The sequence below is a fragment of the Triturus cristatus genome, chromosome 1_2 (assembly GCF_964204655.1).
Source record: "Triturus cristatus chromosome 1_2, aTriCri1.1, whole genome shotgun sequence".
NCBI classification, from domain to species: Eukaryota; Metazoa; Chordata; class Amphibia; order Caudata; family Salamandridae; genus Triturus; species Triturus cristatus.
In genome coordinates, this window is record NC_140580.1 from 261950130 (window position 1) to 261972579 (window position 22450).

The 22450-nt window shown below is 46.8% G+C and overlaps 1 protein-coding gene across 2 annotated transcripts in view; it reads left to right on the forward strand.

Annotated features, from left to right (window-relative positions):
- Positions 1-22450, forward strand: part of LOC146867129 (nucleolar RNA helicase 2-like) — a 796160-nt gene that overhangs the window by 288625 nt on the left and 485085 nt on the right. For both annotated transcript variants that reach the window (XM_085603581.1, XM_085603582.1), the window contains one exon: positions 7690-7835. In XM_085603581.1, coding sequence (XP_085459707.1) covers positions 7690-7835 — 146 coding nt within the window. The remainder of the gene's footprint in view (positions 1-7689; positions 7836-22450) is intronic.

The window sequence follows — 22450 nt, forward strand, 5'->3', positions numbered from 1 at the left end:
GAAACAATAACAAAGGTCGAGGGCGGGGCAACAACAACAACACCCGCACCTCACCAGCCACCAAACAGTGACTTGCCACCACTCCCCCCAGACCATTCCACTCCGGTCGGGGGGCGACTCCAACAATTCCTACCTGTCTGGACTTCCATCACCACAGACAGGTGGGTAAGACAAATTATCCAGTCTGGCTACTGCCTCGAACTCATACAATCCCCCCCAAACATACCGCCCAAACAACGTCCAATGTCCTCGCATCATCTCTCTCTCCTCAAACAAGAAGTTCAATCCCTGTTACAAAAACATGCGATAGAACCAGTCCCCCTTCAACATCAGGGAAAAGGGGTATATTCTCTATACTTCCTCATTCCCAAAAAGGACAAAACACTAAGGCCCATACTGGATCTCAGACTACTAAACCAGTATATACATTCGGATCATTTTCACATGACCACTCTCCAACAAGTCCTCCCACTTTTACAACAGGGAGACTTCCTCGCCACATTGGACCTCAAGGACGCATACTTTCACATCCCTATGCATCCCGCTCACAGCAAATATCTACGATTTGTGGTAGATGGGCAACACTATCAATTTACAGTTCTCCCATTCGGAGTAACAACGGCACCCAGAGTGTTCACCAAGTGCCTAGCAGTCGTGGCAGCGCATCTCAGAAGACAACAGATCCATGTCTTCCCCTATCTGGACGATTGGCTCATAAAAGCCAATACATACCAAAAATGCGTTCTCCACACTCATCGCACGATTCAAACTCTCCACGATTTGGGATTCACTATCAACTACCCCAAATCCCACCTACAACCTTCCCACTTACATCAGTATCTAGGAGCAACCATAGATACATCCAAAGCCATTGCCTATCCCAGCACTGCCAGGATAGCCAGTATACAAAATCTCATCTCTCAATTTCAAACTCATCCATCTCTTCCAGCAAGAGTGTTCATGCAGCTCCTAGGCATGATGGCGTCATGCATCTCCATAGTCCCACACGCGCGACTTCAAATGCGTCCCTTACAGGAATGCTTAGCACAACAGTGGAACCAAGCTCACGGACAACTTACCGATCTGGTGTTGGTGGACAGTCGCTCACTTCGCTCACTGAAATGGTGGAACACCATCAACCTGTCCAAAGGGAGACCGTTCTTAGAGCCTCTTCCACAAGTTGTGCTAACTACAGACGCATCTCTCACGGGGTGGGGAGCCCACCTCCTTCACCATACCACTCAGGGCAGATGGACCAGTCAACAAAAACTGCTCCACATCAACCACCTGGAACTCTTAGCAGTGTTCCTAGCACTAAAATCCTTTCAAATTCACCTAAAGAACAAAACTGTCCTCATACGCACAGACAACATGACGACAATGTATTATATACAGAAACAGGGAGGGACACACTCTCTCCAACTGTCCCAACTGGCACAGCAAATCTGGAGATGGGCAATTCCCCAAAACATCTACCTGTTAGCAGAACATCTCCCAGGGATCCACAATCAAGTGGCCGACCTCCTAAGTCGCCACACACAACAGATCCACGAATGGGAACTACACCCCAAGGTTCTACTCCCCTTCTTCCAAAAGTGGGGACAACCAGACATAGACCTGTTCGCCACTCCCGAAAACACAAAATGCCCAACCTTCGCCGCCAGGTTTCCACACCCACAGTCGAAGGGCAATGCCCTATGGATGAACTGGTCAGGCAGATTTGCGTACGCCTTTCCGCCTCTCCCACTAGTTCCATTTGTGGTACGCAAACTGAAACAACAGTCACTAATACTAGTGGCTCCCACTTGGGCACGTCAACCGTGGTTCACCACACTTCTGGAACTATCTTTAGTTCCACATCAAAAGCTACGCCTCTCCCCGGATCTGTTAACCCAGAACCATGGAGAAATCAGACACCCAGATCCTCAAACACTGAATCTAGCGATCTGGCTCCTGAGGTCCTAGAGTTCGGTTACCTCAATCTCCCTCCAGACTGTATGAATATCATAAAAGAAGCCAGACGCCCTACTACTAGAGCGTGTTATGCCGCTAAATGGAAACGATTTGCCATCTACTGCGCTAATAATGACATACATCCATTGGATGCTTCCATCCAAAACATCATTTGCTATCTACTACACTTGCAAAGATGCAATCTAGCGTATTCCTCTATACGTTTACACCTAGCAGCCTTGGCAGCCTACTTGCAAAATAGGCAACACCTGTCCCTTTTTAAGGTACCAGCCATCAAAGCGTTTATGGAAGGTCTCAAAAGAATTCTTCCCCCAAGATTGCCACCTGCACCAGTGTGGAATCTCAATGTGGTTCTAACAAGACTCATGGGTCCCCCATTTGAACCTATGCACAAATGTGAATTGCAATTCCTAACATGGAAGGTAGCTTTCCTTATCGCAATCACTTCCCTGCGCAGAGTAAGTGAAATACAAGCCCTTACACTTGAGGAACCTTTCTTACAACTACACCGTAACAAAGTGGTTCTTAGGACAAACCCTAAATTTCTTCCAAAAGTGATTTCCCCTTTCCACCTTAACCAATCAGTAGAACTACCGGTCTTTTTTCCAAATCCAGACTCGGTAGCTGAAAGGGCCCTACATACCTTAGATGTCAAAAGAGCCTTGCTTTATTACATCGACAGGACAAAACCTTTTCGAAAGACAAAACAACTCTTTGTTGCTTTCGCGCCACCACACAAAGGCAACCCGATCTCCAAATCAGGAATAGCCCGGTGGATAGTTAAATGCATCCAAATATGCTACCTCAAGGCTAAACGTACACTTACAGTTCCCCCTAGGGCGCACTCCACGCGTAAAATAGGGGCTTCTATGGCCTTCTTAGGCAATATTCCCTTAGAAGACATTTGCAAGGCAGCCACATGGTCTACCACGCATACCTTCACTAAACACTATTGTGTTGACGTGCAGGCCAAACAACAGGCCTCCGTGGGCCAGGCTGTCCTAAAAACTTTATTTCAAGCTGCTGCAACGGATACAGGCGACCACCGCTAAGGGGAGCACTGCTGTATAATCTATCCTCAGTGTGTGATCTGCAGCTCATATGCCTCGAACGGAATATGCTACTTACCAGTATGCATCTGTTCTTGGCATGTAGAGCTGCAGAGTCACACACGCCCGCCCGCCTCCCCGGGACCTGTATCTGTTCCAGCATCCGTCTTACTTGGACATTACACATGGACATCCTTTCTTTCTTTTCTATATACTCCATCTTTTCCCATCATGGCGAAAAACAATCTGCCGATGGAGTGGATGCCCATGCGCACTGTTGTCCAGGGGAGGAGTCACCAACCTCGTGACCAAAGGCTTCTTCCGAAGACAACAACAACCTGCAATCATCCGAGCCCAACACCAGATGGCGATCTTATCCTCAGTGTGTGACTCTGCAGCTCTACATGCCAAGAACAGATGCATACTGGTAAGTAGCATATTCCTTTTCAAACATTTTCGACGCGAAAACCGTCGCAAACTCGACAGTATAGTTTTTGTTTGTGTGCCTTTCGACGCGTGAACTCAAATACTCGATTTTGGTTGACCCGGGCCGCTGGGCCTATCCACGCCATTCGGGCCTGCGGCTAATGGAAAGGACTCCATTCAAAAAATGCCCCCAGTGTGGAGCTAAATTCCCACACAGCGACCAACACAAGGTCTGCAACCTTTGTCTCTTGCCCGAACACGAAGAAAAAGATTGCCACGCCTGCGCCTCCTTCCGGTTTAAGAAGACTATCCGTGATCGCCGGGCTCAACAACACATTATGGCGCAACAGGCTGCACCGGTGCCAGAAGACATCTTCGATGAAGGCCCAACGTTCCAGAGGCAGAGGATTCGGAGGATCTTGACATCCTATCCGAAGCAGATGACTCCGACTCCGATGACCCTACCACTCCAGGTCAACGAGTGAGAACTGCCCCTGCCCCAAGCACACCCGAAAAAAAGAAGGCTCCGGTCAAGACTTCGCCCGAAGGCCTTAGTCGTGACCGAAAGAACACTTCCGAAGCCCCGCCTCCGGGCCCGGCTCAGATGACAAAGGAGAAGCCTTCCGACAGCTTGGGACTGAGCAAGCTGCACGTCGGTGCCCCAAAAACACCGTTGATGCCGAAAGTGAGAACACATCCTAGTCCCCCCTGTCTCCAAAAAGGCCTCGGCGCCAAGCACTTCGGCACCGAAAGAACAAAAGGCCTATGATCCGAAGACACCTCAAACCTTTTGGATCCGAAAAGATTTCGGTCTCTACACCAAAGCCGAAGGACTCAAAAACCCCTTCTAAGACTCCACAGCAGACATCTAAACCACGTTCGGAACCGAAAAAATCGACGCCGAGAACAAACACCGATGAGGAAGAAATGTTTCTACCAAATCCCATTGATCTGAAACAGAAAACACTGCATGTGGACCCTAAAACAGGCCATATTGTCAGTATCTCGAAGAAGAGGAAATTGGACATCCCACACATTTCTGAGGTGCCTGTGAAGAAAAGAGACTGTGCAACTTCACCATTAAGACCCTCTTCTCCTGTTCTTCCTACTAAGCCTTTCTCTCCTCCAAAGTCTCCCATTCTTCCCGCACACTCACCACCACCACAGGATGGCGACTACCTAGGGGATGGAACTAATGACCCTTTCAATGATCCTGATTATGACACTAACATACCACAGGACACATGAGACAACTACAATGGGCCTGTAGATCCTACAGACCTTCCTGATCCAGATTCATACCCAACAAGACCATCTTCCCCAGATGACATTGGTTTTAGTCAGCTCATGAAAGAGCTGCCCAATATCATGGTGTTCAAATGCATTCAGACCCCACAGAGGAAGACTTCCTGGTTGACACTTTTTTGTACAGTCACAAAAGACAGTAGAAACATTACCCATGCTGAAAGGTGTCATCAAACATGCTCCAGACGTCTTCAAAGACCGTGTCAGGACTAGGATTCTCAATCCTCGGATTGATTAAAAATATAAACCCGCCCCTGATGATCCCACCTACATTAAAGGCGAACTCCCCTTAGATTCCCTGGTAGTGACCAATGCTAGGCAGCGTGCCAACTCTCAGACCTCCGCTGATGCTCCACCTCCAGACAGAGTCTAAATTACTAGAGGCTTCAGGCAAACGAGTTGCCTCCCAGGCAGCTAATCACTAGATGATAGCTAATGCACAGGCATTACTTGCCAGATACAATAGGGCTCATTACGACGAGCTTGAGGGCCTAATGCAGCATGTGCCTGATAAATACAAGGCCAAAGCCAATGATTTGATTCAGGAGGACAAGTTAAACTCATCCATTAAATGGATACCACTGATACAGAGTACTCAGCAAATGCAGAATCCGCTAATACTGATAGCACCTCAGTGGGCCAGGCAGTCCTGGTTCTCGCAGATAGTGGAAATGGCACAAGAACCAGCACACATGTTCCCAAGAAGGGAACCTGTTAACAATGCAGAACGGAGGGGTGCTTCACCCAGAACCAGAGGGTCTCAGCCTAGGAGCATGGCTCCTGAAGATCTAGAATTTGCGCACCTAAAACTACCAGCAAGTACCATTGCAGAACTCGGGGAGGCAAGAAGGCCTACCACAAGAAAGTGCTAAATAGCAGAATGGAAGAGGTATTCCCATTGGTGCATCAAGGAGAAACTACAACGGAAGGTCACAAGGGAATCAACAGTACTAAAGTACTTAACACACCTGCTACAAAGCGGATTAAGCTACACATCCCTGAGGGGGCACTTGGCTGCGGTGGTGGCCTACACAAGAGGAGAAACAGGGAAAAGTTTCTTCACCTCTCAAGTGGTGAAGACATTCCTGGAAGGGGCCAAGAGAGGATGCCAGCACCAGCATGGAACCTCAACGTAGTGTTAACTCAATTGATGAAGGCACCCTTTGAACCTATTCACAAGGCTACACTGCACATGCTCACACTAAAGACTGCCTCCTTAGTGGCGATCACGTCACTACGAAGAGTAAGTGAGTTGTAAGCGTTCACACTCCAAGAGCCCTACTTAGAAATACACAAGGACAGGATTGTAATGAGGAAGGACCCACACTTCATGCCAAAGGTGGTGTCTCGGTTCCATATTAACCAAACAATCCAAATACCGAGTTTTTTCCCAAATACCAACCACAAAAACAGATGGGGCTCTACACACACCAGACGCCAGAAGTGCTGTAATGCACTATATAGGGAGGATAAAGGAGTGCAGGAAAACAAAACCGTTATTTGTCTCCTTCGCAAGCAGTTTTCTGGGATGACCAGTCAGCAAGAATACCATTGCATGATGGATTGCGCAGACAATCCAACTCTGCCACAAGCAGGCAGGACAACAGTTACAAGGAGCAGCACAGGCTCACTCACCAAGGAAGAAAGGAGCAACAATTGCGTTTCTAGCAAACACACCTATCCAAGCCATTTGCCAAGTGGCAACATGGTCTTCAGTGACACGTTCACTAAGCCCTACAGTGTGGATATTCAAATTAACAAAGCGCAAGTGGGACATAAGGTCTTACAACACATAATCAGTAACCAGTGGTCCTCTTCCTCCCAGCTACCACAATAAGGACAAACCGCTACAAAGTCTATGCACAGCATAGTGAATCCAGAAAGATTCACGCTGCAAATCTGCAAAGATGTCCATGTGTAATGTATCGTATAGTTTCTTACCTGTCGGTGTAGTTTTGCAGCTTGAAGACTTTCTGGATTCACTAGCAAACCCACCCTCCTCCGACAGAAAGATGACAGGAGGTGAAGGGTTAATGATAAACAAGACTTTACAAAATAACAGGATTAACACAGGACAAGAAAAAAGAATCCGAAGATGGCGACCAAAGGCGGGAGCTTCCGCAAGAAGCGTGCCGACGTCACGAAGGACACCAAATGGTGTGACGTCGCCGCCCACCTGGGCCACGAAAAAAACCCAGAGAAAATACTACGATTCCGGACCCAACCACAAGATGGTGGAATAATGCACAGCATAGTGAATCCGAAAAGTTTTCAAGCTGCAAAACTACACCGAAAGGTAAACTATACGATACATTACACTTGGACATCTTTCTATTTTTCCTAACTAACTCATCACCTTTCATGGCAAAACAATCTAAGGATGGAGTCGATGCCCATGCGCACTACTACCTAGAGGAGCAGTCGACTAACCCGTGACTACAAAGACCTCTACAATAACAAATTGCAAACATCCGAGCCCAACACCAGATGGCGATCTATGCAAAAGTATGCGGATGTAAAGCTCTACATGCCAAGAACAGATGCATACTGGTAAGAAGCATTTTCCTTTCCTATCCTGCCATTAGATTTGGTAAATTGGTTACCCTCTGAACTTGGGGCAATATAGATGCTCTGATTCAAACTTTTTTTAATAAGCACTCTGAACTCCTGATTTTCGTGGCGTTTACAAAGTTTGGCACATTTACTAATATTCAACAGACCCTGGTAATCACTTTATTGACTTGGACACAGTGAAATGCTATACTGATGTGAACCTGTGAGATGCTCAGTGTGCACTATACAAGTGCAATTTAACAATAAGATATCTCTAGTTATTTTGAAGTTTAACATGTTTAAAGCTATCTATAAAACTCTCATTCAACAGTTTTTGTGTATCCTTCCTTGTCTAAATACTTGAACCTTCATTTTCCTCCAGAATCTGAAGATAATCCTCAAACATTGCTTTTCTCTGCTACTTGTCCACAATGGGTTTATGAGGTCGCTCGTAAATACATGAAATCAAAATATGAACAAGTTGACCTTGTTGGAAAGAGGACTCAAAGGGCTGCAACTACTGTAGAGGTAAGTCTTGAAAGTGAATGTAATTTGGGAAATTAATGTGGCATGGTAGTTGAGTTATACTTTAAAAATCTTTTTGAGAGCTCCCTTTTTCTGCTCCCCTTCTCACGCTTAAAAATCTAGATGAACAGTCTTGCATTATGGGGGAGGAATTTATGTGTAGTTTGCTTTTGGCATGTCAGAAGAAAGGGACACAATGTGTTGTAGGATAGATGCATCTCCATGTGACTTTATCAAAGAAAATATTATCCCTGAACTCGGGGGGGGGGGGGGGGGGAAGAATGATGGCTGCTGCATGTCTTGTATCTTTATCTTTACATGCTATACCTATTCCTGCCATCTAGTGTTTGGTCCAGAATATTAAGAGGAGTTTTCTCAGTATTTTGTTTTAGTTTCAGATGACTCATGACCTCATCAAGCTGACGATCATATGGTACTCTGATGCATAATCCACCTTAGGTTAATTATTTGCATCATCAATCTTTGGAATAGTAGGTTTATTCTCAGTCATTGTATTACTTGCAGCCATTTATTTTGACACAGTATCGAAGCCTAGGAGCCTCAGTGCTGCATGGTTCAAGACGTTTTGTGGGACATCCCTTTCAATTCAGCGCTGAATCAGATCATATGTATGCAAATTGCTTTTGATGGAGTTGGCATGGTGGGAATGGAGAATTCCTCTTTTAAATGTTGTCCTTAATTTCAATGGAAGAAAACTATAAAGTCATGGAAATAATGGTTCTGGGTGCTTTGTCTCGATGGTCATGAAATGCACTTGAATCTCCCCAGCGGTGCCTTTGAAGAGGGGTTTGATAGAGCAATGCACAAATGGGATGAGCAAGATTTATATGCAGAGCCATCTAGGAGTTTTGATCTTGGTGAAGGAGACCAAATCCGTTATCCACTAAATCTCTTTTAAAGACTTAGTTCTTCTGTAGAACAGACTGAAGTACTCCCACCAAACCCTACAAAGTGGGCAGAAGAATTCTGTCTTGTAAATACTTCAGAACAGTGATGCTGAAAGCCACATCATTGCTATTCACTTTAGGATAACTTCATATTACCGCCTCGGGCTTGAAACAGAACCTCCACTCTAATCTGAAGTTGTATCCAAAAGTAGGCCATGAAGAATTTGAAGTCTATGGATCTGTGTCAAATTGAGATTCAACTTTATTCTGATGATCAGCTTTGAAAGAAGGGTAAGCTTCGACCTTGAACTGGTGGTGCTGACTGTAAGAAACTGGCTCTATATATACTACACCAAAATGAGATATAGTGTGTATAGAGTCCAAGTGTCCCCAGAGGTAAGCAGAGGTTAGTTAGATAGAACCTTACTCTCTGTTCGTGGTAGAGTGGTGGAGCAGTAAGGCAATATCAGAGGACCGTGTACACACTCAGTCAGCAAATGAATTCATACAATAAAGAACTGAACTCTAGGCCAATTGTTTGTGTATAATAAATATTCGGTTTTATTTTAGAACCAAGCAAGCCTGGCACAGGTAAGCATAAATACTTTGTAGCAATAAGTTGCTGGTTATAGAACAATTAGAACATTCAATAGAAATTGTACTTGTTTTGATTTACAGGGAATGCAGTAGGTTGCAACACTTAGCAAATGCAGTACTTTGAACTGAATAGGCTTTTTCAGTAAATTACAGGCAAGTTACTTTTTACATTACTTTTCTAACTCCGTGCATTGATACCTAGATTCAGCACTGGGACATTTCCTGCAAACAGGTAAGAAAACATGTTTTGGTTATTTGTGCGATTGTTAAAGAATATTTTTAGTTTTCAAAACTCCACACTTGAAAACTTTTTGGAAGAAAATTGTCAATTATCCTATGGAGGTAAAACAGGTTATCTGTTTGCAGGTAAGTAATCGACTGTGGGAGTTAAGGTTCTGGGGTTGGACTCGGTTGGTCATTGATGCACTACTGTTGCATCCTCAGCGGCACTAGGGTGGCCGGGTGCAGTGTGCTGTTTTGAGGTCGGGTGCCCTGTTTCCAATGGAGAACCTCCGGTACAAAGAAACAATTTAGGCTTGGGGACCATTATTTTCTGGGTGCGACCACCACTTTGAGAGGTAAGTTGGGATGTCGTGGGTTGGTTAGGCACCGTCAGTTTGGGCATACAAGGCCGTGGGGCATTGGTGCAGGGGTGCCTTGGGGTAGGGGTGCCTTGGGGTGTCGGAAAGTCTTACCCGCTCTGGTCGCGGTAGAGGGGATACTCTGGATTGAGGCTGCAGGTGTCATCTGGAGGCTTGAGGCAGGTCAGGGGTCACCGGATCTTGTTAGCGCTGCACGTTTCTTCGGTCCTTCTTATCTTGTAGTTTCTGGATCTGAGGAAGCAAGGTTCAGGGTGCCCCTAAATACTAAATTTAGGGGAGTTACAGGTAGGTAAAGGGCAGGGACCAACGGGTCCCTTCCCTGGGGTGGGTACACCCCCTATATTGCCACTCTCCAGTGGGAGGGGGTCAGGAGCCTGTCACTGGTTGGCTGGATCCCCCATCCTCAAGATGGGGACTCGAGGTTGTGCCTCGCCTCACCCACCCGAGGGTGGAGTTGGCTGAGGTGGGCACACCTCCCTTGCTCACTTGTTTTTCCCACCGGTTCTCCAGCCCAAAGTTGGGGGTAGAACCAGTGGGGACCAGTTGCTGAAAGGAGTGATTGGTCTGGAGAGGCTCACGAAGGCGGCATGCCTTTGAAACTTCTCCTTCATGAACCCTGCCCATCCTGGGGGAGGAGGCTTGGCACCCCGTCCCAGGATGTGCATGTTAGTTAAAACTTTTACAATCTCAGAGATTCAAAAAAGAACATCACAGCACAGGTTCCATTAAAAAAAGACAATGAAACCATAGAATATGATCTTTAAAAGAAGGATTATCAGTACACAAAAATACAGCAATTCATTACCCAATAAGTACAAAATCATGCATAAAAGAGCAAAGTTCAAAGTGCTAGCTTCTTCCGCCTGATCCACAAAGCATAGAGAAAACGAGAAATACCGAAGACTTATCAATCTACGGGTATCCGTAGACAGCAGCCTCAGGATTTCAAGATGACCCGGACCTACAGCTCTACATAAAGGTATTCATTTTTTTTCTCAATAGCGCATAGAAAGGACAGAAAAAAGGTAAATGGACAATAGATTCTGTCGAGCTTTTACACGCAGGGCATAAATCAGCTACAGGTGGATACATACACCATCTTGAGCAGAAAAGATTAGTTGGGAGGGTCTTGTATATGAACTGCAAGAAAAGCTTTCGGGCCATTGGAGGGGTAATTTCATCTATTGCCATTTCAAAAGATGGGACATGTTTATAAGTTAAACAATCTTTGGTTAGGCCTGAGACATGTTCTGTCAACTCCAATTGTACTATTTTTTCCCAGTACATCTATTTAAGATTATCTCTCGAGAAACTGCTCATGGTTACTGGGCTAGACCAGAAGCTATCCATCCCCGGTTTCCCTAGTAAATCACGCAAGTAGGAAAACCACCTTATAGATGCAGCCTGAGAATCTTAAAAGATCCCTTAGGGCATCACGATCGGGATCCAGCTCCTCTGTGGTCCATAGTCTAAACCAAAATGATAATATTTTGCTTTAATTGCTTGTGAGCAATATCAAAATAAAAAGGAATCGGAGGGGAACTAGCAGGGAGATCTAAAAGTTATCTTAAAAATCGGTTTTCAACTGTAGTCAAAGAGGCCAGATAACTAACACCCCAAAGCTCCGCCCCATAGAGCACCCTGCCCAACACCTTAGTATTGTAAATTTGGAGAGCGGGGGCTATTTGCCTGGATACTGTCCTCCTGTGTATCTTACTTATGTGTACACATTGATGAATTAGTTTGAGTTTTGAATTTTCTACCTGTGGACTCCAGCTAATTGAAGGGGTAAGACGAATACCCAAGTAATCACAGGCTTCAACCAGTTTAGTGCTACCGGCCCACATTGGTCTGGTCTTTGCTACACTTTTACCTTTATCAAAGATCATAAATTTAGTCTTGGTATCATTTAGGCTGAGCCCTCTTTCATTACAAAACTTTAAAAAATCGTTTGAGTTGCTGCAATCCTTAGGGTGACTTTGAAATTAAGAGTATCATCGGCAAATAACAGTGCCGGTACTCTACCTAGCCCTATTTTTGGGGCGTCACAGCCATCTTTATCTAAGAACTCAACCACTCCATTAATAAAAAGAGTCAAGTGTTTGAGCGAGCACACATGCTTGTCTCACTCCTCGCATGACTGGAAAGGTTTCAGTGACTTGACTATTGGCAGCCCATCTAACCTGTGCAGAATTGTCTGAGTGCAATCTAATTAAAATGTTTAAAATGTTTTTTGGGACGCCCATCTCCAATAACACCCCCCATAGTTTCTTTCATGGAACAAGATCGAAAGCTGTACGCAGATCCACAAAAGCCACATGGAGCTTTCCACCTTTTACAACCACTTCCTTCCAATAAATACAAATCAGTCGAAACATCTGGTCCAGCGTACTGATTTTGGAACGAAAGCCTGCCTGGAAATCACTTTAAATCTGTGCTTCCCTTATCCAATTTTGGACCCTTCCTAAGATCTGCTTGCATAATTTTTTTTGACGGGAATCAATAAGGCTGATAGGCCTCTAATTCAATGGAACAGATCTGTCTCCTTTTTTAAAAATGGGCACTATTTTGGCCTCCTGCCAAGAGGGTGGAATGGAGGCACCGGCCAATATCAGGTTGGTAATTAAATTTATATGTAGGCTCCTTAACATTTTGTCTTCTTTATACAAATCGTTTGTGATTCTGTCTGGACCAGGGGCATGTGCCAACACACAAGAGGATATTGCTGTTAATGTTTCCTCTGGTGAGATAACCAAATTTCCTTCTTCATGCCCCCTGGAGAGTTCCATGTCCACTAATATGTTACTAGCTATATAAGGATCATCTCCATAAAGGGAACCAAAATGCGCAACCCACTCCTCCGGTTGTATGGTTTACTCCAGTGTGGGTCCTTCATCTTTTAACCAGCATGCCACTTGTCTCCAGAACCCTTTGGGATCACTTTCCGATAAGGCCACATGCAAGGATTCCCAGAGTGAGTCTTCCCACTCCTTTTTTGCTTTATCAATGGCCTTTTTGTATCCAGCTCTACAGGTAGACATTTCTACATGGACCCCTCTTTTACTTGCCCCAGTGAGTGTCCCCTTTGCCTTCCTACAGTCCTGGTTTAACCAGGAACTTTTGTTATCTTGCTTTAGGGCGATACGTGGCCCTCATTGCTCCTAGTTTTTAATGGTTGGCTCAGTACACTCCTTATCTCGCTGAAAAAGAGGTCATGGATGGGCCCTAGTGTTGCAATAGCATCATTAGGGCAAAGACCGCTCCGATCCTTAATCAACTGCCTTGCTTTAGTTTTTACTACTTCTAAGGCTTATTGATGTTTCTCTACCCATGTCCATTTTAAAGCTTTCTCATTATTTGCCGCAGTGAGTATGCCCACATCGGCATGTGCCCTGTGGGTTGGCTACAAAAGGGCCTCTGTTAGTAGGGTAAGAGCAAGAGCATGATGGTCACTTTCTATTCTTTTCACCACCTTCATGTCTGATAATTGGGGCCATATGTTTGGGGTAATTAGACCATAATCAATTCTACTAGTTTTACCTGGTCTAGTAAAAGTATGTTCCCCTTTTGCGTCAGATTTTGTCCTGCCATTTGTGGGTCTAAGCTCATGTTGTAGAGTTAACGCAAGCACCTGCACCCCTCTCTTTGACCACCTTACTATTGGCAAATCTAAAGTGGGGATGGACAATAGGCAATCCCAATCCTTGGTAAGATCTCCGGGGAGGGGGAGGGGGGGGGGAGGGGGAGGGGGGGGAGGAAATGCAAGGTTCAAAAGTGCAGTTGAAGTCACCTGCAACTGTAGTAGGAGTGCTATCTGAGTATTTAGTTAGGGCATCATCTAGCTTGAACATGGTAGTTTCCTCAGTTGCACAATCTACTCTGTTATAAACATTAAATATTCTAACCTTCCAGCCACAATATAAGGTCAATTTTAGCGCCAAAATATCCTGTGTATCAACTTTTAACGACCTGGTTTTAGTGCCCAATGTGGTTTTTACCCAGGTTGCCAGACCTCCATAAGGTCTGCCTTTTTTCCCCCTTTTTGCCTCAATCGCATATACAGAGTAACCACTCCTAGGCGGGGTTATCAGGCTCCATGTTTCCTGGAAAAGAATAACATCAAAGGTGTCCACAAAACTACACCAATCGGGGTCCGATTGTAATTTTTGAATCTCAGCAACATTCCACACCAAAATACGTAGCTCAGAGGTGGGGACTATCCCATCTTCAAAGTCAGGGCCGCAGAATAAACCACCTGCTGGCGGATTATCTGCGGTAAGGGGAACCGTTACCCTTCTGACTCTGGGACTAGAGCTTATGTTTGCGGTGGAATTGTCTAATCCTGCTTGGGTTCTTTGGTTATCTACCTTTTCACCCCCCTTCTGGCTAGAAGTCGATGTTTCGGAGAATGGTAGGTTTATCATTTCACCTGAATTGATCAATTGTAGTCACTTTGCATCTGTTTCACCTCTATCCCCCCCTAAGCGGGTATCTCCAGCAGTGCCCCTTGAACATACATGATCGGAACCCAGGGGCCGTTTATATTTTGTAGCAATTGATGTATTTTCCAAGGGGATGGTGCAAGACTCCAGGGATAGCAAGCCAGTAACTGTCATTGTCATAAAACCCCACCTCAATCATATCCCTTGCCATCCCTGATTGGTTAGATCTCTTTGCGTATTTGATATCCTCTCTAATTAGAGAGTAGCAGTGGCGGGAAGATCTTAACCAGTGTTTGACTTTGTTTTTAACAGAATTGAGGTCTTCAGTCCCCACCTGTACAAGCTTTGGTACATTTGTAAGATAGATCACATTCCCGTCACAGTGATCTTTCTGTTTCATATAACTCCCATCTCTCACCAACCTCAATGGGATGTTCCTATCTAGTATTGCTTTATTACTATCCATTCCCCCTAAGTTACTCCTGACAAAAATACCTGGCGGGGCATTTCTTGGGTTATCTGCGTAAGGTGGCTTGTACGTGCGATACCCGGGGAAACCTCTCTGTTGATGTATAGTAGAGCTAAAGCTAATATTTGGGGTTTCAACAGTTAATCCCTCCACACTTCCTCTCTTCAGTGCCCTTTCCTTGCTATTAGACCAGAACAAACTTCTTTCCTGGATGGGGCCATTTTCATTACAGTTAGGGTGGCAACCTCCTTTCTAAGTGCTGCAACCTCATCTCTTAAGGTCTCAATGGCTTGTCTTAGTGCTGTTAATTCTAATGAAGAGGTATTATGTGAGGGCTCAAACACAATAGCTGCCACCCTCAAGGGCTCTGAGTCTGTCGTTGAGAACGACTCAAATCTATTGTGACATTCCACCGTGATTATTTGGGCGGAGTCTAATGTCCCACTTGCCTGCCTTTTTTGGGCTTGTATATACAAGCCATTTTCTGGTGATAATAGTCGGGACTTCTATTCCTTTGCTTCCCCTTAGTGAACATGTTGGGGATACATTTAGTACGGGACTCCCCCAGGGTACTGTCTTTGGGCACTACCTGATCTTGGATTTTTTGTACCCGTGTCAATACAGGATCGCCATCATTATTCACATTAGCTTGGGGGATTGATGGAGCCTGGTCCACTATTTCCTGACACTGATATCAGCTTGATTCTGCCCATAGTGCCCTGACAAACACCCAAGCGACTTCTTTCGTTTGGAATTTTCCAAGCCCTTGGCCTTATCGAGATTATTCTTTTTCCCAATCTTCTTTTAGACCTCAACTAAATTTGTTATAATGATTATAAAGAAAAGTACCATTCCCCACTAACAGGAGAAATTAAAGAGCTCAGTACGGCAGAACACTTAAGTAATCTTTGTGCACCGCACAGACAGCCCCATGATCTCCCTCTCCCTCTTTTTTCTTTGCCCAATTAAGGAACAAGATATGTACACCCAGGCACTACAAAACATAAAGTTCACAATAGATACCCCAAATACGATACCAGTCACTGGCTAATGTCCATCATGCTGCATTCAATTTTCCAAGGTTTCCGTAGGAAAGAGACAGACCCAAGGGGAATGGCCCCGCTCCGTCGTCTCCTGGCACAGACGGGCCCACCCACGCACGTCCCGCGCCGTGGTAGCCCCTTAGCGATTTTATGCGCCACCGGGCGCCAAGGAAGTGACGACCGTGCCTCCAGGCGCTAGAGCTTCTGGGCAATGGAGTTTTTTGCACTAAAGTGCAGCGTGCTTGTCCCCCTACCAGGGGTGTAAAGTGCCTTGTGCAGAGAGTTGTGGCTGGCGTCCCCATTGTTTCAGGCCCCAGAGAGCAGCAGGTTCTCGACCCAGGGGTCCAGAAACATGTCTGGTGGTGGCAGCCTAAGCAGCCACTCAGTCAGGTCACTAGAAGTTCGTCGAATTTCAGTGGGCATCTCTAAGATGCTCTCTGTTTTGCATTTTACATTAAATCCCACACTGTCATAAGTGCAGGTTTAATGTGCTGAGAAGTTTGATACCAAACTTCCCAGTCTTCAGTGTAGCCATCATGGTGCTGTGGAGTTCGTAATGACGAACTCCCAGCACCATATACTCTTGGTGTCAGCACTGCACTTACAGTGCCCAGGAATGACTTGGTCACTGTAGGGATACATGGCTCATGCATTTGTACCCTCACCAATGGCATAGGGCTCCCAGCTAGAGGGGTGACTGATGTATGCTAGGGCAGTGGTTTGTGGGCATGGCACACTGGGGTGTGTGCCATGTCGACTCTTCACATGGTTCTGCACCAAGACACGCAGCCTGCAAAGGCAGTGTGTGAGTGTCGGTGTACAGGGCTCCTAAGGCTGGCACAATAAGTGCTGCAGCCCTTAGAGGCCTTCTCTGGTCGTAGTGCCCTGGGTACCTGTGGTACCATTTACCAGGGACTGACATGTGGCCAGAGATGCCAATTGGGTTTAGGCTTCAATGCAGTTTAAGGGAAGGAACATAGGCCCTGGGTACCTGATTAGCAGGAGCCCAGGGCACACTCAAAGAACATCAGCAATTCAGGAAAAAGTGGGGGCTTATCATGCAAGAAAGAGGGCACTTTCTCACACTGACCTCTATTCTGTCCCTTCCTCATGGTGATTTTGGACCCAATCTAGGCCAGGATTCTGATGTCACTAGGCAAACTTGCAATAGCTCCTTGGCATAGAGTTGGCATCACATGCCTCCAGATCAGGAGTCTCCAACCAGTCGACCATGAGCTACTAGTAGCTCACAGACCCCTTCAGAGTAGTTCACAGCCTTGAGTTTATTTTTAAATAAATATAGGGTCATGCTTTCCTTTTAAAGTTAAGGGAAGGGTGCGTTTATTTTACATTTTCTTCAGGCTGCAGAAAGCAGGGCCTGATAATGAGCAGTGTTGGAGTCAGATTTATGACCGAGGATAGAGTTGAGGAACTGAACCCCTGAGGTATTTAAATCTCAAATAAAAGTCCTTGTCAACTCAATATTGGAGCATGAGAAATTGCTGTTTCTGAATGCTTTTAAATTCAAGAAAATTGAAATGAAGACTTAACTAAATGATTACGTTAACTTCATTTTAATTTTATCCCATTTCAAAGTGTTGCATTTACAATCAGCAGGCCTCTTCCTCTCAGTGGCCAGTAGACACTGTGCATTATTTATAACCAAGATTGTCATTTTTCTCAAATCTGATCAATTTAAAGTGGATACAAATATTTCTCTGAAACATAGAGCCAAGATTTTTTTCCCACTGCCAAATAAGCCAATTAAGTCTTCATATTTTATGAGGCATATTTCTTCACTTTAGATTCCTCCTATTTAAACAAATGGCTGTTTTTTTCTGTTATAAAAATGGCACAGTGTCTACAGGACACTGGGTGGCAAATAACTTCAGGTTTTTAAGTGCGGCACTTTGAAATTGGGTAAAATTTACATTATGAGTTTTGTGAAATCCATATAAACATAGTTAACTCTTTAGTTTAAATTTCTCCCATTTCAAAGTGTCAAAATTACACATATGGAGTCATTTAAAGTGCAGAAAAATGTTCCCAAAAATGAAAATATTTTTGTAGAAAAGTTTTTTGCACTTAAAATTTCTCCCATTTAAAACAAAATTGGTTGTATATTTATTATACTTAGTGCCACCTATTGCGAAAGGTATGCTGTGAGAAAGTGCCATCTTTCTTGCATGGTATGCCCCCACTTTTTGCTGAATTGCTGAATGTACTTTGACGGAGTGTGCCCTGGACTCCTGCCAATCAGGTGCCCAGGGCCTATGTTCCTTCCCTAAACAAAAACCTCAAAACCAAATTGGCAAACCCTGGCCACATGTCAGCCCCTGGTAAGTGGTACCCTAGGTACCCAGGGCCTTGTGACCAGGGAAGGCCTCTAAGGGCTGCAGCACTCATTGTGCCACCCTTGGAGGCCCTGTACCCTAACACACACACACTGCCCTGGCAGGCTGAATGTCTGGGTACAAGACAAAACCGAGAGACGACATGGCACACATCCCTGGGTGCCATGCCCACAACCTACACGGCCCTGGCATACATCAGCCACCCCTATAGCTGGGTGCCCTATGCCAGTGGTGTGGGCACAGAGGCAGGAGCCCTGTGCCCCTACAGTACCCAGGTCCATTCCTGGGCCCTGTAAGTGCAGTGCTGCCATTTAAGACTACATGGTGTTGGGAGCTTGTCAGACACAAACTCCACAGCACCATAATGGCAGCACTGAAGACTGAAGTTTGGTATCAAACTGCTCAGCGCATTAAATCCACACTGATGCCAGTGTGGGATTTAATGTACCAAGCACCACAGAGGGCATCTTAGAGAGGCCCCCTGAAACCTAACCTAACCTACAATCCACGTCTGTTCTGAGGCTGCCTATGCTGCCACACAGCAGACATGTTGCTGGACCCCTGGGTAGGAGAGCCCCTGCTCTCCTGGGTCTGCAACAATGCACATCCTGGGCGTGGTGCTAAATCTCCAACCCCACCCCTCAGGTGGGGGAGGCGAGGTGAAGCACATCCCCAGGCTCTCGCCATCTTGAAGATGGGGAGCCCTGCCCAATCAGGATTAGGCTCCTGCCCCCCTCCCACAGGAGAGAGGCAGGATAGGGGGTGTACCCACCCCAGGACAGGGACCCATTGGTCCCTGCCCTTCATCTACCTGTAACGCCCCTGTTCGAGGCATGTGGGCTGCTGAATTCATATCTGTGCATAGATCACCGCCTAGTGTTGGGTCCGGATGTTTGCACGTTGTTGTCCTGGAAGAGTCTTCGAAGTATCCTGAGATAGGTGACTCCTCCCCTGGACCATAGTGCGCATGGGCATCCTCTCCATCCTCAGATTGTTTTTTTCCGCCATTGGGTTCGGATGTGCTTATCTTGACTCAAGTTAGGAAAAACTTTTTTCAGGCTTTTAGTTCGCGTCGGTACTGTTCCCCATCGGTATCGACAGTTACTTGTTAGTTTATTAACTTCTAAAACAACTTTTTCCCATCGACACCATCGACGATGGAATCGAGGACACCATTCAAGCGGTGTCCTGTTTGCAATGCGAAATATCCCCATATCGACGTCCACCCGGTGTGCAACAAATGCCTTTCACCGGATCACGACGAATCCACATGTATGGCCTGTGCCCGATACCGATCCAAGAAGACCCTTCGGAATCGACGAGCGGCGAGACTTGAAGCGCAGCAAGCGGCACCGGCCCCGACCAACATCTTCAGCGCCGAGGACGAAGATGTGGAAGGCGTGGAGAACCTACCCTCCAGCCCCGCTTCCCAACACGATTCCGGATCGGAAGACATCGAAGAACAACTCTTTCACAGAGATGAAGACGACACCGAGGTAGGAGACTACGATGAGGCCTTAGGGGCCGAAGAAAGTGGCTCCGGTGACGAGCAAGGCCTACCCGTACAGACGGAGGATATCCCAGTGCGTCAGTCTATGGCTCCGGTCGAGGGATCGCCTTCGGGCCTTACCCAAGACCTATCTCGCAGTTCTTCGGCCCCGCCCTCGGGCCCGGCCTCGGACATTCAGCGACAGCCATTAGGATCCAAACCGGCTGGTTTCCCTTCCTCGAAACCGAAACCAAAAGTCGTGTCGGTTCCACAAAAACCGAAACTGAAAGTGGTACTGGTCGGATCGAAGCCCACTACACCTTCGACGCCAGCAAAACCCGTCGGCACCGACCGCACCAAACGGGACTTCGGTGCCGAACTCGCAGCAGCAGACGTCGGCGCCGACACACGGAAAAAGGCCCTCGGCACCAGGCACCGAAACAATCTGCTACGGCCACGAAGGTCAAAATGCCCGCTGCGTCGCACACCACTTCGAAAGCAGCACCTAAGGCCCAATCATCGACGCCGTCCACGGCTACCGCCTCTCCTCGACTCGATGACCCTGTGGCCCCGAAGAAGCCCACGCCTGCCTCTACTGGACCGCTCGGCGCCAAACAACCGTCGGCGCTCCAGGTGCGACAAGTTGCAGAGTCCTTGCAACGCATCAAAGAAAAGGCAGCCCTCCAGGACACGTCGGGCCCAGAGCCGAAAAAAGCTCAAAAAGCTTCTCCAGCAACACCTCATATCACTTTTGGCCTGCCGCCATCCACGGCGCCAAAAATGTTTGAAATAAGAACTCGTGTCACCCAAACTAGGATCACACCTGCCGAACGCTCTCCTACGTCACCATCTCACATCATCGATGCCGACACCGGCAGAATTATGCTCCACAAGCGGAGAATATCTTCCGAACACGGATCCCGCTGAAGAAAAAGCTGCCAGCAGATTCGGAGCCAGTTCTTTACGAACGTCTCCATACCTCCTACCCAGATCCACAGTCCTTCTCCCCGACACACTCCGAAACCGACGTTTTGGAGGACTATATGGACTATATGGGTGACGACGTCCCCTACCCAAGAGAGATGGACCCTGAGGGCCAACAGGACCCTGACCAGGCTTGGGATGACCCTGTAGACACAGGTGCACCTATGGATACACAGGACACGCAGCTCTATGGCGCAAAACGTCTCCCACAGAGGACACTGCCGCATTCAATGCCCTAATTGAACGTGCTGCGGAAAACCATGGTGTGCAACTCCACTCTGACACAATCGAGGACGATTTTCTAATGGATACTTTCGCATCCTCAGAAAGGAATATCAAAACTACACCCATGCTGAAAGGTGTCCTCAAACCAGCAAAGGACATTTTCAAAGAACCCACCAGGGCAAGAGTGATAAACCCCAGGATCGACAAAATATAGGTCGGCGCCTGGGGACCCTACGTACATTAGAGGCCAGTTGCCTCTAGATTCCATCGTAGTCGCAAATGCTCGCAAACGGGCGCACTCGCAAACAACTGGGGATGCTCCTCCCCCGGACAAAGAGTCCAAGGTGCTAGAGACCTCCGGCAAACGGGTTGCAGCCCAGGCAGCTAACATATGGCGTATTGCCAATACACAGGCGCTCCTAGCTCGCTACGATCGCGCACACTATGACACATTAGAAACCCTACTCCAACATCTCCCTGACCAATACAAAGAGGGAGCAGAGATCCTCATCAGGGAGGGACAACTCCTCACAAACGCATCCATTAAGTGTGCACTGGATGCCCCAGATACAGCTGCCAGAGCAATAAACACCAGCGTCATGCTACGACGACACGCCTGGTTACGAATCTCCGGATTCAAACCTGAGGTTCAAAATAACATTCTCAATCAGCCGGTCAACCCCGACTACTTATTCGGGCCGGAAGCTGACGCCACCCTAGAGAAAATAAAAAAGGACACAGACACTGCACAGTCCATGGGGGCTCTCCAAACACAGACCTTTCGGAGTGGCTCTTTTCGTCGCCCCGGGAATAGAGGAGCAGGCAGAGGACAGGGGTCACAGCAAACCTACAACAAGGGCAACACACAAAGTACCTACGATAAAAACACCCGGGGTGGGTATCGTGGCTCCAGCACAAAGGGCAGAGGACGCGGATACGGCAATACCAGGTCCTCCCCCAAGAACAAACAGTGACGCCCTCTCCCTTCCTCCCGACCACATAACACCTGTCGGGGGAAGGCTACAAAGGTTCCTGTCCACGTGGAACTCCCATCACCACGGACAGGTGGGTCAAAGATATTATCAAACACGGTTACTGCCTAGAATTAACCTCCACTCCACCCACAATACCGCCAAAACACCGTCCTATGTCCTCAGAGCACTTAGCGCTCTTACAGCAGGAAGTGCTAAGTATGCTGGAAAAAGGCGCAATAGAGGTCGTACCCGTCCACGAGCAAGGCATGGGGATATACTCCCTGTACTTCTTAATACCAAAAAAGGACGGGTCACTCAGACCTATACTAGACCTGAGACCCCTCAACCGCTACATTCTGTCAGAGCATTTCCACATGCTCACCCTACAACAAGTCCTCCCGCTGCTCAAACAGGGAGACTTCCTAGCCACGCTAGATCTCAAAGACGCATATTTCCACATACCCATTCACCCCTCACACAGAAATATCTCAGGTTCACTATTCAAGGGCAGCACTACCAATTCAAGGTTCT